Source organism: Scomber japonicus, chromosome 12, assembly GCF_027409825.1.
Source record: "Scomber japonicus isolate fScoJap1 chromosome 12, fScoJap1.pri, whole genome shotgun sequence".
Taxonomy (NCBI): Eukaryota; Metazoa; Chordata; class Actinopteri; order Scombriformes; family Scombridae; genus Scomber; species Scomber japonicus.
In genome coordinates, this window is record NC_070589.1 from 8,745,579 (window position 1) to 8,763,465 (window position 17,887).

Sequence of the window (17,887 nt, forward strand, 5' to 3'; positions counted from 1 at the left end):
AAATGCTACTTTGGATATCTGAAGTTCAAAGCCCTATTCATTTTGACTGGGAGGAATTGAATGACACATATCTGCACTATGAATCCTGTGTAGATATTAAACGAGCTCAGCGGGGCTGGACCTCCTAGGCACACCACAGCCGACAGGGTGGGGCGGGGTGGGCTGAGCTGAAAGGGGTGTGTAAGGGCTTTAAGTAGCGTGCAGTACATTCCAAGACAAGCAGATATATATTAGTATTCTCAGAGAACGAGTACGAGTTCAGAAAGAAGTTTCTAAAAGTTTTCAAACGCGGAGGGATCATTACTCAGGACGACAAAGAGGTTTCATCGCTGATCGAGAGCAAAGTCTTCAAATAGAAAGTAAGAGTTTCATTCACTCTCGCTGCTTCTCTTTTTTTGCTTTATCCTTGTTTTTCCAGGAGGAGGAGGACGTGAGGGGAAGAATGAACCTGTAGCGGGACACGCCTGACCTAACGGTTTCCTCCTATAGAAAAAGACAAAGTCCCTCATGCAATTAAATGATAATTATCTGGAAGAGAGTAGAGAGAAGGAAACAGTTTGATCACATTTACAGAAGCCACCGAGCATTAAATAAATCAAACTATTTTTGAATTGACTGCTTTAAGTTTTTAAGTTGCTTAAAAACTTACTTCATTTGTCAGTGATGTCATGATTTGACTATTAGAGATGTAGCCTAAGTTTTTTTATTAAATGGTAGGTGGGTGAAATTTTAGTTTGTGTCAAATGCAGCAACAATCAAATGAATGACTTCCCCTGATTGGCTTCCAGCAGTTCATAAGGAAAGGGGCTCCATCCTGCCAAAGTTAGTTTGTGATTACCACTGCTTCAAATCAATGTCAATGTGTTCAATGGAGACAACAAACAGTTGCTGACGCTTGTTCAGGTATTTTCATGCCTTCTGTTGCTGCTGGTTGACCACCAACCAGCTTTATCCCTATCCTTCTCTCAGAGACCTTGAAGGATATGCAGTACAAAGGGTTTAATCAATTTCTTGCTATTTTTCTCTGCATGTAATGGCTTTCAGGCTTTTACTGCACTGCCACATTTCAAGTTTTCCCTCCTTTAATCAATTAATTAGCTTTACATGGGCTCAACATCAGCACACACACAAGCCTGGCTGTTTAAAGTGGCTCCTGTTGTTACTGGTAATATTGACTTGAATTGGAAGCTCTTATCTTAGGGGCCAGCAGGACTGCCAGCTGTGCCAAAGTTAAACTGACATGGGGGGAGAAGTGTAGGGGGACTGTGGGTACATGCAGCATAATGATTAAAGTGATACATGTGGTAGTGATAGGCAAGGGGGGATAAAAAGATGAAGAAGTAACACTTCATTTCAAGCCTGGCTGATGGCTTTATTGTAAATCCAATTAAATGACTGCATTAAAGTGTGAGGGAAGAGCGAAGCTGCCAAAAATTAGGCTTGTGAAATGGTTTTTCATGGTTTTAGGGGGTTGAGTGGAAAACTCTAATTGGGCAATTTTAGGCCACCTAAGGTGGAGTCGTGAGATAACTTGATTTTTAGAAAGCCAGTGAAGACACACATTACTGACTAAACACCCTGAAAAACTTTTGTTCAATTGTTGCATTTGAAAAATATCCATATTTGCTGTATTATTTGGCAATTTGTATGTTGTATCTTGTATTTTGTCTCCCCCAAAATGTAGTCACCTATCATCTGTTAGTAAGAAGAAAAAAGCAGATGAGCTTAATGCAATATAATTAATCTAGAGATACTGCTCTGTAACCAGACTTCACTGTGCTATTCACTTCATTTCAATCTACATGCAGACACCTTTTAAAATTAGAGATGCAGAACAGAAATGTGTGGAGAGTGTGACAGCTTTGGGTGGAGCTCATGGTGCAACACATACGCCTGGCTTGTACCATTGTTCTTGTCACGATGATTATGAATGTTTTTGCCAAATATTTGAAGGATTTGGAAACAGTTTAAGGGAGGGGAATACCTTCTGACCAGCTGATGAACTCGGGAAGTAATGTTCAAAGTGACACATACTGTAGTAGTCACACATACACACACACACACACACACACACATGCACACTAAGATGCCGCCCACATATGCTATACATGGGTCTGATACTGAGAGATGTTCCTCCCTACCACATCCTGTTCTTTTGTTTTGAATGTCACTATACTGTTACTTCACTTTCACTTACATGCATTTTATTTTTTACCTCAAACCAGCATGATTGTCCTATGTTAATATTTAAACATGCAATCAATAGAAAAGTAGCAACACTTTACGAAAGACTCACTGCTGCTTGTGCTTTCCTATAGAGGATATTTCACATCAACTGCCCAGCACTGACCTTTTACTTACAGCGAAGCAGGAACACTAACGTACAACAAAGACAACATAGGTAAGACACCTAGAGATATGCACAGAGCTAAGCAGATGTGCACAGATACTGACTGACTTTTCCTTAAACCCCTCCACTGAACAGTGATTGTCTAATTGTCAATAATCACTAGAAATGATTATCTGTTAGGCTTTAGATTTCTCCACTTGCTGAAGCAATGTGCACAGAACAGCAGGAGCAAAACTCCGTATGTCAGCAGTTTAAAGGCTAGAAAGGGTATCATCTGTGTTACCCTTCCAAAACCAAAAGTGAAAAAGTATAAGAAATACATAAAAAAGTGTGTTTATCTACTCTAAGTTAAGCTGCAAACATTAGCATGCCCACTAACTTAGCTTTAGCTTAGCCTCCAAAGTCAAGGGGCATGTCATCAGCTAACTATTTTATGTTATTTTAAAGGGTTACAGGTGAAGTTTTTTAGGTTTTTTAAAATCCCTTCAGGACGTCCACTGTGTACTATATCAGAAATTTAGAGTCTTGTTAGCTTTTTTATTGGTTTTAAACTCACAACCTGAGATGCCATTATGTGTCCTTTATTAGCTAAAGTCCTCAAAGTCTTTTCTCTAGTAAAACACAAACAGTAAAGCATAAATCTAACTTCTGCAGTATTTATTAGTATTTATGAAGGCAGTGGAACACCTACTGACGATGATGCGTACATTTTGAATGCAACTTGTAGCTTTAGCATTAGCTTTTTAGCATTACAACATCTATGTAGCCATACATGTACTCATGTATCACTTTAAACCAAGTGCTATGTATAATGCATGCTTGACAGAGGTCCTAACTAAGGTCCTAACTCCTGTTGTTTAGTAAATTGTTTGCAAAAATGAGAGTAATTACCCCATAAAGCAAACATCTCCTATACGTGTTTACTCAACAATGCTGTATTCCGCTGACTACGTGCATTACTGCAGCTCATTACAGTTCTTGGCTGTTTTACTAGAGCCCACTGGCGCTTTAATGTTTGGGTAATATAGATTTATTTTTGTGTGCGTAGCGCCTGGCTGCAGCCCAATGTGGCTTTCACGATGAGATGGAGAAAAGATGCAGATGGTGAGAAAGAAGGGGGTACCAGGGAAAGTCCCCTCCCCTCTGCCTTTCATCTCAGTAAACACTGTTTGTTTTCCCAAAGCTGACATTTGGACTCAAGTTTAAAAGCTGAGGACGAACACGAGGGACAAGCTTATCTTTAATGTGACAAATGATCTAATTCCACTGTGATTATGAGTGCGTGCACTGTACGAGGGTGGGGATGTGACTATGATAAATGCTCATATGATTTACAGCGTTATACACCTATGTGAATGCACAGAGGCATACCACATGCTGTATCACGCCCAAACAGCTGGGGTGAGACAAATGGAATACAGCTGTTGTAGTAGGTAAACTATGTTAGATTGCAGAGGGAGTACTTCCAACAAGGACAAAAGGCTAACTACCCGAGAATGCTTTGGGAAAGCATGACGGCCAAGAAAAGTGCATGCCTGGTATGTGATAATTGTGGGAAAGAGATGGCTATTGGTTGTTGTATGATGGAGAGATGAAGGAAAGCGAGAAGTGGGTACACAACTTTTTGAGGCCACGATTAAAATCCTTTACCTACAATTTCGTTGAGTTTCTATAGGCACAGATGTATTTATTCACGCTGCTTTTCTGCTTCTACCCTTTTACAATGAAGGTTAATTATGTCTGTGGGGTTCTCAGCATTAAGAAAATCAACAACAACTTCTCAACAATGTCCCAATTAGTCTGGATAATCCAAAGAACACACAGTCAATAGTTTTCCAATCAACTATTACTTTAGTTCCAATGAAATCTGTCCACAGTGATTTCTGGGTCATACTGAGATGATATCTCGACCATCAAATTTTCTGCGATTTTACTAGAAAAGCCACAAAACCAACTGTCTCAGCCTTAGTCTTCATTCTGTTAAAGATGGCAAATTGCTCTGTTTTATTAATTTCTGTTGGGATTATTTATTTACTACTACTTACTATCTTGATTTGTATCTAAAAATAGCAATTTTTCCACATCTCCCAGAATGCCAGGTGAACGGTTGACAGTAAGAGACACATCAGAGGTGGGGCGCTTCCCAGGAGCAGCCCCGCCGACCCGGGTGGAGTTGACCATTGAGAAAGAGGAAGAGAAAAAGCAGGAGAAAGGAGGATGTTGCCGCTGGTTAAGGAAAATCTGCCCGTGCTGCTGTAAGCCCCAGAACATCACCTCTCATGATGTTACAGACAGGATTGAGGTGGTCAAACCCCCGGCCCCAATCGTGGCCCCAGAGCCTGTTAAGCCAAAGCCAGAGAATGGAGAAGCAAAGGAAATGGAAGGTAATGAGATTGACCTTTTCGGGAAATTGGTGTAATACTACTAGAAAGTTCATTCAACTTTTGCATCATGATGTTTCCTACAGAAAATATCAAACCCATTCCAGCAGTAATACAGACGCATGCTTAAATTTAATATTCAATCTTTCTCTGTCAGAATTGAAGTTGTCAGTGGTTTCTGTGGACCTGCTGAGCTCCAAGCTAGGTCAGAACAGACGAGAGCACCACACCGACCAGTTTGAGGAGAGCGAGCTGATCATCCGCAGAGGGCAGACCTTCCAGATAGAGATGGAGCTCAACAGGCCCTTCAATGCTGACACTCACAAGCTGCATCTGGACCTGAAAACAGGTACGAGGATAATGGAAGGACAGAGTGTGTGTCATACTTTCCAAACTCATATATCTTACTTAAATAAGCAGTGCAGTGGAAGGAAAGAAGGAAATCAAAACTAAAACAATAAGAAAAACAAAACAATAAAGATAGAAAAATATATTAGTAAACCATAAAAGGCCACTCCAGTAATTGGATTGCAGCCAACACAAATATAGGGTATTTATAAGAGACAGATTAAGAAAGAACAATCAAAATCAAAGCAGCAGAGGCTGAGATATCCTAACTTTAATGCCCTATGGGTCAAGCTAAATAAACATCTGGATCCTACAATTCCCATAATGCAAAACAACTGTCTATTGTATGTCGTGTCAATGAGGATGGAAGGGAGGATTTGTTAGACTGTCCTTGCCTGGTAAATGCCCTCATCCTTTAAACTCCATGTCCAAGTTATTTTTTCTGACTTTATAAAGCTTCTACAGAGGCAGTAGAAATAATATGACAGTTTTCACAGGCTGAATAGTTCCAATCATGACAGATAGGCTGGTGTTCATGTGTAAAATTGTTGTAGTGTTAAACCAATATTAGTTGCAAGCCCATGTGAATTGCAGAGGAACGAACCATTTACTAAACAAAGCATGGGAAACATGCTCAGAATGCTATACGTAGCTACCACGTTTATATTGAGCTGCATGATCAACCATGGCTACACCACAAGGTTTAGATTCCACCCGCAGTGTTAACAGTTTCCAGACTGTAGGACATCGGACACCTCACTCTGGTATTTAAAGACCTCACACTACACTGATCCACTGCACACTTGGGAATGAATTGCCATTACATCACCACTGCCAAGAGGGAGGCAAAGAAACAACACACAATCAACTTCAACAGACTTTCATTACTGTTGCTTTGACAGTGTCATTTGCTGTGAAAAAGGCGTTAAGTATGAGGGCTTTATATCATTGTAGCACCCTAACCTGTGATTTCATTCAACTAGGTGGCACAGTAAGTTTTTCAATAAAGGTGAAGTTGGTTCAGAATAAAAGATACAGTGTTCTCCATTGATTTCCTTTCTAACAAAGGAAGGGTGGGGAGTCTTGGTTGCGGTCAGCTGGAGAACAATGGTTTCTTGATCAACTCTTTACTCGCTTTAGTACATGTCAGCTAAAGCCCAGCAGCAAAGAACTCTGAGGAAATCATCCAGTACAAACCTGTAAAGTAACATCCAAGCTTACTGTCCTTAAGATAAAATACTCCTGTGTTTGCCTGGTTTGTGGTTATGTGTGGGATGAGAGGCTTTCCACCAACCACATTTTGTTTACTCAGAGAAACCATGCACTGCTGGATGCAGAGGCAGTGATGTATTTGTGGTTTACAGTTTGCTAAGGTTCTGTCATGCACTGTGGGAACAAACTAAGAATTACTGTGATGTAAATAACAGAGTTTACTTTGTGCCCATGGGCTACATGTTGCAATGAAGTGCTTCTACTGCCACTCCTGCCATCTAACAGTAGTTAATCCAAACTTTCAAGGTTAGCCAAGAATCATGAATGAAAGATGCTTACAAGGCACTTCAGTGGAAACACATGATACGAATTTACATACAAACATATGAAACCAAATATGATTCAAAGATACTTTTGATTGAAACAAAGCTGCACAAGATTACATGCCTGTGGAAGGTTGTATTGTTTAAAGTAAAAGCATCAAATATGTTGTTCTGCCCCAAATGTTCATTCATTTTAGATGAAAGAATTTGTTGTTTAGCTGCAGATGGTTGTGCTAAATTATTCTTCTAAACCAGGTTTACCAACCAAACAAACCAGCCACACAAATGATATACATACACATTCATCTTCGGGCTTACAAAGTGCTAGTAGGAATATTTGTGCTAGTGCTAGTATGAATTTTTAACCTTTGGAAGGATCAAGACTAGCTGTTTTCCCCTGCTGACTATTTTCTATTCGGTAGAACACTGCACATAAATTCGAAAAGATATGAAAGAACTGTACAATACCATATGAAGACATAGCATGAATAGCATTGTGATGTACCAAATTATTGTATAGGAAAAATGTTATTATCGTGTTTTTTTGGTTGTTGCTTCCTTAAAACCTGACTCAAATATAACCTGTGATATGTAGGTTCGCTGCCCATCGTGTCCAAAGGCACCCATGTTATCATTCCACTGGTGGATCATCTGGAGGATGAACGCTGGGAGGCCAAGATTGTAGAGCAGAACGGCAAGAAGATCAAGCTGTCAGTCAACTCGCCACCCAATGCTGTGATTGGCCTGTATGGCCTAACAGTCACAACTGGCTTGCTGGCGAGTGAGACCACGAGTTCTTACACATCCAACAAGAACATCTTCATGCTCTTCAACCCCTGGTGTGAAGGTAAGCTGGCAGTGGGTGTGAACTGGGATGAGGTTTTGCCTAGATTGTGAGATGTGGAAGAGAGGGCAGATAGAAGACAAGTGATAGGAGGAGAAAAATGAGGGAAGACAGACAGTGTTACATAACTTGTCTGGAATGAAATGGGTGCTATTCGGGTCAATATTAGGATTGAAGCAGAATCTCTTCCAAAGTCAATATATCTCTTGAAGCCTGAATTGACAAGGAAGATGTGAAGAGAACATAGCTGTATAAGGAATGGCATCATTGTTCTGATAGCAAATATTGGCACAAAGCAGATGTATCTCTAGTTTTTAATCTCTGAGAGAAGGCCTCTTATGAAAGTTACACATGGGCGGGAAAGGCCAGCTCAATCTGCAAGAGTGTTACTGTCCATCAAATAGCTACAACGTGACCCTGTGTATAACTGTGGGAGTTATGTAACTCCTCTGGCTATAATTCAAGACCTCCAACACGCTTCTTAATAACACTAAACCACCATGCTGAACAATGTTTGTGACCAAAATAAAGCAGATCTTTAAGATAAAACTCACTCTCAGTGCCCCCATGCATCAAATGGGGATACTTTTTATCAATATTTGTGGACCACCACTTAAAAAAAAGTGCATACGTATAATTCTACTATTCAGAAGCCGTTGGTAGATTATGTATTCTGCTGAGTGTGTTTTCATTTGCTGAGCTCTGCGAACTATTTGCACAGGATATTTGATGAAAGAAAAAGTGCATTTGCAACACAGCAAAATAAAAACAGTGAACCTGGGTCTGTTTAAAAAAACAGTCTGTCTTTCATTATGGGGCTTTTGGCAGCGTCTTTCTTTTGGCATCAAGCCCAATCTCCTTTTCCTTCTCTCAGTCGCCTCTTCCCAAAACCAATCCTGCCTCACGCTCATAAAAGTCAAAAAATCCTGCAATTACTGTATAAAATGCCGCGAGGCGAGCGCACTGTAATCCGACAGCTGGTGAAAACCTGTCCTCTCCTTTGCTTTTACTGTTTCCATCTGTATTTCCTCCCTCTGTAAGCCTCTCCCACCCAGTGTAACTCCATTCTTGTTATCTGCTGACCCGGCCTTCACTCCATTGCCCCACTGCTCTGTTCTCTGTCCTGCTCCACCCTATCCTCTTGTGTGTGTGTGTGTGTGTGTGTCTGCTTCTCCCTACATTCCAGAAATATTCAGTAAGAAATCAGAACCATAATAATCACAGCTGCCAGATACTGTCAGCCTCACCTCCCTTGTTTTCTTCTGTAAGATCTCACGACTTTCTGTTCTCCACCACACTCCCTCCCCATTTCCCTCCAAAGCATAACTTCCCTTCTTTCTCCTGGTGGTCCCTCATGACTTTGTTAAACCTCTTCCTTCCACTTGCTTTTTTCATGTTCACCTTGAACACTCTGATACTTTTACAACTTTGCGTGTCTTTCAATTTGTCCCGTTCCTTTAGCCACCCACTGGTAATCACGGAAACCATTGCAAGAGATAAATTAGGTGGAAAAAGAAAGGCTTACGTCAGGGGTGCACACCCAAGTCTATTGGGCTGATGTTACTCAAAAGAGACTGTTTCCCATCAATGAATGTGGGCCCCACTGAGGGGTCATTGTGTTCCTTAACTATTTCCTGGCCTTGGGAACCCTTTCTCATTTTAAGTGAAAAAAATAGCATTCTTAAGTGATTTAGTCACTCAAGGGGTGATAATACCATGGATGCTTGGTCACTTTCACAGACAGGGAGGAAGCCAAAATCCTGATAAGTGTTCATATAAAGAAGGATTTCTGTATATTTCCTTTGAAGTTTAGTTTAGTAGAATCTTCTTTAGAGATGCCGTATATTGTTTTTAATAGTACGGACAAGCTTAAGTGTTTACAGTGACAGATGACAAGCTGTACTCTCAATGCTATATTGTCAGTATTTTAATGCCAAGTTACTGTATACATATATAATGGTGTGCTCTCTTTACAGAGGACATAACGTTCCTGGATGACGAGGAAGAGAGGAAGGAGTATGTGCTGAATGACACTGGGAGACTTTACTATGGCACAGAGAAACAAATAGGCTCTCGCACATGGAACTACGGGCAGGTACGGACCATCAAGACAAGATGGAACTTGAATAGATTGCATACTGATTTCATGACAATTATTTCTTTATTGTCAGCTTAAAGAGATAGTTAACCCTGCCAGAATAAACATTCAGTTGTATTCCTGTAATTCTACTCACCCATGTGGCTGGTATCATTCTGTATGTTTCTAAGTAGGAATTCCTTGAAAAGAGCAAAGCTATGTGTTCTCATTGCTTTTCACCTTCCACACCCTAAACCCATTTGTTCCTATACTCTAACCAGGAAATTATGTTTATTTCATCTTTTTAGATGAAATAAACATAATTTCCTGGTTAGAGATGATGATGATTTAGAAAATGACTTAGCCTTTTTAGGCTAAGTCATTTTCTAAATCATCTGGGCACTGTAGATTTGAGCAAATGTTACTCAAAACAGGAGTAATAGCGCATTTGACTGAGACTATTTTCAGCTGCAGATAAATATGAGCTGCTGAGTATTCACAGCAGGAGAGTGGTGTATGTGGGATTGATCTTAAATGAACTGCAGTGCACATGTTCACCATAATAGGAACATCTAGTGCTACCACGTGGCATATGTGCTGGTCCCATTTATTTACAGAAGTTTTGCCAGCTAACATAGCAATTGATTCATTTGAACGGACTCTTTTCCTTTATTGGTAATGCTGTGTTGTTGTTTTTTGTCACTTTAGTTTCATGAGGGGATCCTTGAAGCATGTCTGTTCATCCTGGAAAAGAGCGACATGCCTCCATCTGGTCGAGGGGATGCTGTCAATGTGGTCAGGGTCATATCTGCCATGGTAAGAAATTATTAATGTTCCACTCTCTTATTGTTTCTTTACTTGGATGTTTGAGTTTCACTGTGCAGAATGAAGTACTTTAAAGGCTGTTTTCACATTCAGCTGGTGAAGAGGGGACGTTTCTCTGTTCTCACCTTAAATCAGAGTCTAAGACAGGATGTTTAAGTATTCTGATCACTAAGTAGATAAGTCAGCTTACCTTCCTTTTCACTTGCACTATCTTACTTTGAAAGTGAACAACACAACACAGCAACAAAAACTCTTAGCAGGAACATGCTGACAGATTCTCATTGACTGAGTCACCATTCTCTGTTTAGATAAACGCTCAAGATGACTTCGGGGTTCTGGTTGGGAACTGGTCAGGGAATTACGCTGGTGGAGTGTCTCCCACGGCATGGAGCAGCAGCGTGAAGATCCTGAGGAAATACCACGCCTCCGATGGGAAGCCTGTGGAATACGGACAGTGCTGGGTCTTTTCAGCGGTCACTACAACAGGTAATTAGAACACTTTGTAGTAACAGGCATGAGAAGAGATTGTATGTGTATGCATGTGCCAATGCCCTAAAGAATACCCAAACATCAAATAATATCCCTTGGCTCAATGATCACAGGAAGACTCTGCAGGAAAGCTGAACAACAATGGAAAGCCAAAAAGTCTGAATCTGCCCATATTACCCTTAGGAACCTAATAATAATCTATCAGATTGCAGTTAAGGATGCCAGATCAGTCTATTTTTCAGACATCATTTCCAGGAATAATCACAATCCCAAAGTCATCTTCAGAGTAATCAACTCTATGATTCATAATAACCCCACCTCAGGTCAATGATGTTGTCAAGTCTTGTCTTTTGCAGCTGAAGATCATTTCCAAAATCAGGTCTATCCTTTACTGACCTTCAAAAAGTTATATAAGTTTTTATTTATTCTCAGCTTGACTACTGTAACACACTCTATTCCAGTATCAGCAAGGCCGTCTTTACATCTTTACCGTCTCCAGCTGGTCCAAAATGCTGCTGCTCGCCTATTACTGGCACACAAAAAAGTATGAGCACATTATCCCTGTACTTGCCTCCCTACACTGGCTTCCAGTGAGCTTTCGTATTGATTTGAAAGTTTTATTACTGACTTTTAAGGCGTTACACAGCTCTGAGCTACCTCTCAGAATTGTTGACCCCAACACGTACGATCTGCAGATGGAGCCCTGCTGATCACTCCTAGATCAAACAAAAGGGTGAACGAGCCTTTGCTGTTAGCATTTTATTCTATTACTTACGTGCCTCGGTCTCATCTCTGTGTTCTTCATTGCTTACTTTTGTCCGCCTAATTTGGTTTTATTTCTTCTGTAAAGCACTTTGTAACTTTGTTAAGAAAAGTTTTATTATTATATTATATTATTATTATGGTATTTCCCAGTGTACACGTTAATTTGATTAACAGTCTGCATATGACTGCGATAGACCTCCCTCACTGTCCATCAGGCCCTTTTTTATTAACTCTTGCTGTAACAGAACACTTCATTCATTGTGCGTGTATACGGGGTCCATCACATGACAGCTAGCTGACCTTAGCACATAGTATTGCCCCTGATAGCAAGCCAGACCTCATACACCCTAAATACCTTGCATTGGCATTCTTGTCATACCTCCTACTTTTGTCACAGATAGAGCCACATCTGTTGCTTTCATTCAGCCAGGATAATAAACTTCAGTGCCAGCATGCAAATGCCATCTTAGGAGAAATGCCTGAAGTAATTTTGCTCCCATCTTAGCATCTGGACACATATTTGAATTATGAAATGACCTCATAAATTCAGTTCTAATTACTCTACCCCTGTCTTTCCTTGTTTTCAGTACTCCGCTGTCTTGGCATACCTGCACGAAGCGTGACCAACTTCCAGTCCGCTCACGATACTGACGTATCCCTCACCACAGATGTATATTTCGACGAGAATATGCAGCCAATTGACTACCTCAATAGTGACTCTGTCTGGTAAGATATATAACTTTACATGACCAGGATAACCTGCAAGGAAAATTGTCTGCTGCTAAATCCATACCCTCGGAATGCACTGTATATTTAGATCTGCTCCAAAAGCTGTCCCCTCTAACTCGAAGCCCCAGCGATGTCATGCACTTTCAATTATCTTCAAATCTTCTCAGACAGCAGAGCCTAATCTAGTATCTATCTGCTATCTGGCAGTACTATCTGTGCCCCTTAAAATGATTGGTGTAATTTTTTGTTCTTTCTGGCTAGTTTTTTCACACTATCCTTCCTAACCAAGAAGCAAAAGCACATCCAGTGCTTGTTGAAATGTAGCAACATGTAGACATGTTAAAAGAACTGCACTGCACTGTGCACTGTCAATATTCCTGTTATATTTACCATCCATACAGGACTTGTCAATAATTGATTATCTTTTCTCAACATTGTATCAAAAAAGTTACATAAAAGTTCATGAAATGTTCATGGTTACACACATATAAAATCAAGATGTTTTATTAAAGGTCTAAAAGAACACAATGCTATGTAATCTTAATGGAGAGGTTAAGCATTTTGGGAAATGCTTTCTTGCAGAGAGTTATAATAGAAGATCAATACCACTGTTATATTTACCTACAAGGCTACAGCCAGCAGCCTGTTATCTTAGCTTAGCATAAAGACTGTAAACAGCTTGCCTAGCTCTGTTCGAAAATGAGCAAATCTACCCACCAGCACCTGTAAAGCTCACTCATTAACATGTTATAGCCTACATATCTCATTTGTTTAATATGTTCGACAGTGTAAAAATATGTGTAGAGTCAGGCTAGCTGTTTCTTCCTATTTCTTTATGGTAATCTAAATTTAACTGGCTGAGGAAATGTAAAGCTGGGAAGGAAAGTCTGACGGCAGGGTAAATATTGTAAATATAGCATACACTTAAACTGATATTGACATCCACAGCAGTACATTTCTTAGCATCCATTTGTCTGCTTTTCCCCATCTACTGTACAGAATCAAACTTTAAAAAACTATCCCTTTAAGTTGACATACTTAAAATGGTATTGGACCTCTCAGAAAAAGATCAAATATATGTACTTCTCAAAACATGAAGCTAATGATTTAAAAGTAACCTCAAGTGACATCATTTAATTTCATCTACCCATAGGAATTTCCATGTATGGAATGACTGCTGGATGGCCAGACCAGACTTGCCGCCTGGTCATGGAGGCTGGCAAGCTATTGACTCCACACCCCAAGAGACCAGCCAGGGCACCTTCCGATGTGGGCCTGCATCTGTCAACGCCATCCGTTCCGGCCAGGTGTACCTCAAACATGACACACCCTTCATCTTTGCTGAGGTGAGACTATAAACTGGCCAATTTGCGTGGAAAGTGTTTTGTTTTGATATTTAGTTCTCTTCAGAAATATTTTATGTGTCACCAGGGCGTTGTCTCAAAAAGGGAGAGGTATTAAGGAAAATTAAATTACAGGTATTATAGAGGTATCAAAGTCTTTGGAGCTGGAGTGACTATATCCCACAAAAATTGCAAAACTGTATGCTTTGATGTTTTAAGACATATAATTTAGTGCTTCTGAGCACACATCTACTAGCATGCATTGCTTTCAAATGAGGTCTACTTTCTTGGCTTTTTTTTACTAGATCAACAACACACATTTGTATGAGTTGCACGTACTTAAACCTTTTCATCTGTATGATAGATACACTTCTAATGAACTCTGATGTTTGAGCTGATCAAGTGTTACTCTCCCATTAGGTAAACAGTGATAAGATCTACTGGCAGAGGAATCTCGATGGTACTTTCAGTCAGATCCACAGTGAGAAGAAAGCTGTTGGCCACTTTATCAGCACCAAAGCAGTGGGTTCTGATGAACGGGCAGACATCACACATCTGTACAAATACCAAGAAGGTATTGACAACCATACTTTACTTTGCTCATTTCTGTTCCACCCCAGAGTGGTGTTTCATAACCAGACAGAATTATTCTTACACTACCAGGAACCGTTTTGAAATGTAATCATTTATTGATTCCTTGCTGTATCATTTTGTTGTACAGAGGTTCCCCTCACCTAACACCTCAACTGTTCACATCTTCAAAATACGAAAATGTGTCTCATTGTTTGCTTTGTTTGGAAGGCCTGTGTGCCATATCTCTTATCAGTAAATCTTGAAATCTCACTCACGCCCTCCTGTCTTTTTGCCAGGATCGGAAGAGGAACGCATCGCTGTGGAGACTGCCAGTCGCTTTGGCAGCAAGCCAGACGTCTACTCCACTCCCATGGCAGAGGATGTGAGCGTGGAGGTGAAGATGGATGGCGAGGGGCCCAGGATGGGTTCTGATGCCCAGCTGAGCATCCTGGTGAAGAACCTGAGCTCGCAGCCCCGTCGGACAACGCTGCACAGCCAGGTGGCTGTCATGTACTACACTGGTGTGCTGAAGGGCACCATCAAGACGGAGCAGATGCCTGTGGAGCTTTTGCCCAATGAAGGTTGGTTTTCCGCTAAGTTTCAAAGCTGCTATAATCAATATTTCTATACTAACAATGAATCAAAAGACTATGTGTTCGTGAAAGAGGTCGCCTGTAATGGCAAACTAACCCAGCTTTAAACTTTCCCCTTGGCTCTGGAGTTTTTGTGTTATGGTATTTTGGCCCACCACTCTTGTTTTGATTCATTTCCACCACTCTTATCTCAGTTTTCATATGGCAGGCAGCTGTTTTCAGTACAAAAAAAAAGCTCCAAAAAGCCACTGTATGCTAATTGCCTGGCAACAGCACATAGAGTTAGCATCTAGCTAGAAAATAGGAAACATTCAGCAACTATAAAGCCAGAGTTACTGGAGAGCAAAACAAAACGAAGAGTAGAAAAGTAGACTGAATACTGGATTTACATTCATCAAGTGGATATAAATACAACTCCAATATTCTTCTTTCAAATGTGATAGTTTTATTGCAATTTAATACACAGGAACAGCTGGGAGAGATTTGCTAATATGCAACTATCTGATTCTTAAAAGTCAAGTTTAAGATGGTTTCAAGTTTGGGGGGATTATTTACAGTACAAAGCTTATACTGAACATTTTGAATACTTAGCCCAACACTCTATTTCTCTCCACACAGAAAAGACCATTGAGTGGGTACTGCCCTACCAACAGTACCAGGACCAGCTGGTGGACCAGGCAGCCCTGATGCTGACACTGTCTGGAAGAGTCAGCGAGACCAAGCAAGTGTTGGCCAACCAGACCACCTTCAGGCTCCGCACACCTGACCTTACCATCACGGTGAGTTTTTGATTAGCATTTAACAATTCATTTAAAGTTAGTATAGGGATAGTAATGTTATTTCTGTTTTTAAGGATTTCTTATAATATAATTCTTAATAAAGCCTGATTTTGAACTTCTTTCTGGCAGCCTTTGGGAGATGCTGTGGTTGGTAAAGAGATGGCAGCCAAGATTACCTTCACCAACCCACTGCCACGAACACTGAAGGGGGTCATGTTCAGAGTGGAGGGCTTGGGTCTGCAGAAAGACCATGAAGTGGTTGTCGGGTAAGACAATGAGACATCCAGTTTTTTTAACCTCATTATCACTTTCACCAGTGTATATACCCCCACATTTCCTTCTCTGGGCTAATATTTTACTCCTCTTTCATTCTCTCAGTGATGTTGGCAGTCACTCTACGGTTACACTGACAGAACACTTCATCCCCACCCACCCCGGACCCAGGAAACTTGTGGCCTCTCTCGACTGTAAACAGCTCTCGCAAGTGCACGGAGTGGCCAATATCGTCGTTCTCGAACAATGAGCGGAAGCTTCCTGAGATCACTTCCTGTTCTGTTTCTCACTTTTTCCTTCTGAACTTGTCAAATATTTACCAAGAGCCTCTAATTATATGAAAAGTGTGCCAAGTTTTTATATCGTAAAATAGCCTGTTTTGTTATACATCAATTTTATGAATTTTTGATATTTTAAAACTATGAATAGACAATTATCAACTGTAGCATAACCAATTTTATATTTTTACTTAAAATAATATAAATACACATTTCTGCCTTGCTCTGAAATTTATACACAGTTGTGTATGTGCAGTGTTTAATTACATACATTGAGACTAAAGCTCTTTAATTAGCAAGCATTCATATATTAAGGTTATAAACTGTACTGTTACACACATTAGTGCATTTCAAGACACTGAACAAAGCAAATGAAGGTGCAGAGATTCAGGTCACAATTATTTCTTGTAAATACTGTAGATGTATTATTCATATAACGTGTTATAAGATGAAAAGTATGTGAAAAGTATTGTCAGACAAAATGAACCTCACATGGCTTTCATGAAGGAAGGGTACTGTGAAATGTTTTAAAGGGAATGATGGCATTGACATTTTGCAAAGAGTACATTACAGTTTCCCCAATTTTTTCGGTTTAATTATATTTGACTGACAGAGGATTTTAATATTGTTGGAAGACAATGTTTAAGTCATTTTTCTATGCAAATGTACCATGTAGATTTACAAAGAAAAAATCTACAAGGACATTTCAAAAATGTTCCTTTAATCATCAGAGAAAAAGCATATTTATAAAACCATGATTATTTCCAAAACCAAAAGGTCAACACTCTGAAAACTGAAATGTTCCCCTTTGCAGAAGGCATGCCAAAATGTTCCCTTAGATGAATTTCTACCAGATGTTGTTCTTTATTTTCTTTTGTGTGTTTGTGTGTTTCCATCATGTGTGAGTACAATACTGACTTAAGCTTTATGTAACAAGTACAGGCAAAATTGGTCTTGTGACTGCTGTGAACTGTAACCAGCCATATCAAGATGTGAGGTGTGACTGTAACTCTCCTTAGCTTTACGTGGTTCTAGTCTTGTTTAACCTCATCACTCAACATACAATGTGAAGGAATCTATTATAATAACAAATATACTATTTATCTACTTTGTCTACCAGTGATGTTTTTATGCCTCTGTGCCCGAGGCATTATGTTTCGGGTTGTCCGTCCATCTGTCCGCCCCATGCTCATGAATGCGATATCTCAGGAACGCTTTGAGGAAACGTCTTCAAATTTGGTACAGATGTCCACTTGGATTCAAGATTGAACTAATTAGAATTTGGTGGTCAAAGGTCAAGGTCACTGTGACCTCACATCTGTCCCATTCACATGAATGCGATATCTCAGGAACACCTGGAGGGAATTTGTTGAAATTTAGCACATCCATTGGTGGCTGAAGGTCAAAAGTCAAACATAATTTTGGACATAACTCAATAATTGATTTGCTAATTATGACAAAGTTTCACACAAATGTCCACTTCTGTTCTGCAAAAACAGAACTCTAGACATAACTCTAGAACAGAAGGGAAGGTTGTGACCATATTTCACATTTGGCTGGATGCTGAATTGATAACGCAGATCTTGGGTGCCCATCTTGAAACAGTGGTGATTGTATAGATATTTTGTGGATGCTGAGTTGGTTTCTTTGTAGCAACAACCATTTCAGAAGCATCAGCTACTGTCATATCAGATTTGTGTTCTAT

At 40.1% G+C, this 17,887-nt stretch overlaps 1 protein-coding gene across 1 annotated transcript; it reads left to right on the forward strand.

The window, feature by feature from the left end:
* The first annotated feature begins 241 nt into the window (after positions 1 to 241).
* On the forward strand, positions 242 to 17,617 carry tgm1l1 (transglutaminase 1 like 1). Its single transcript, XM_053330536.1, has 14 exons — positions 242 to 359; positions 4,442 to 4,734; positions 4,889 to 5,080; positions 7,210 to 7,461; positions 9,435 to 9,553; positions 10,244 to 10,351; positions 10,669 to 10,846; positions 12,202 to 12,340; positions 13,497 to 13,689; positions 14,107 to 14,260; positions 14,556 to 14,840; positions 15,471 to 15,631; positions 15,761 to 15,897; positions 16,010 to 17,617. The coding sequence occupies exons 2-14, from the start codon at positions 4,443 to 4,445 to the stop codon at positions 16,152 to 16,154; spliced, it is 2,355 nt and encodes a 784-aa protein (XP_053186511.1). The 5' UTR covers positions 242 to 359; position 4,442; the 3' UTR covers positions 16,155 to 17,617.
* Positions 17,618 to 17,887: the final 270 nt, after the last annotated feature.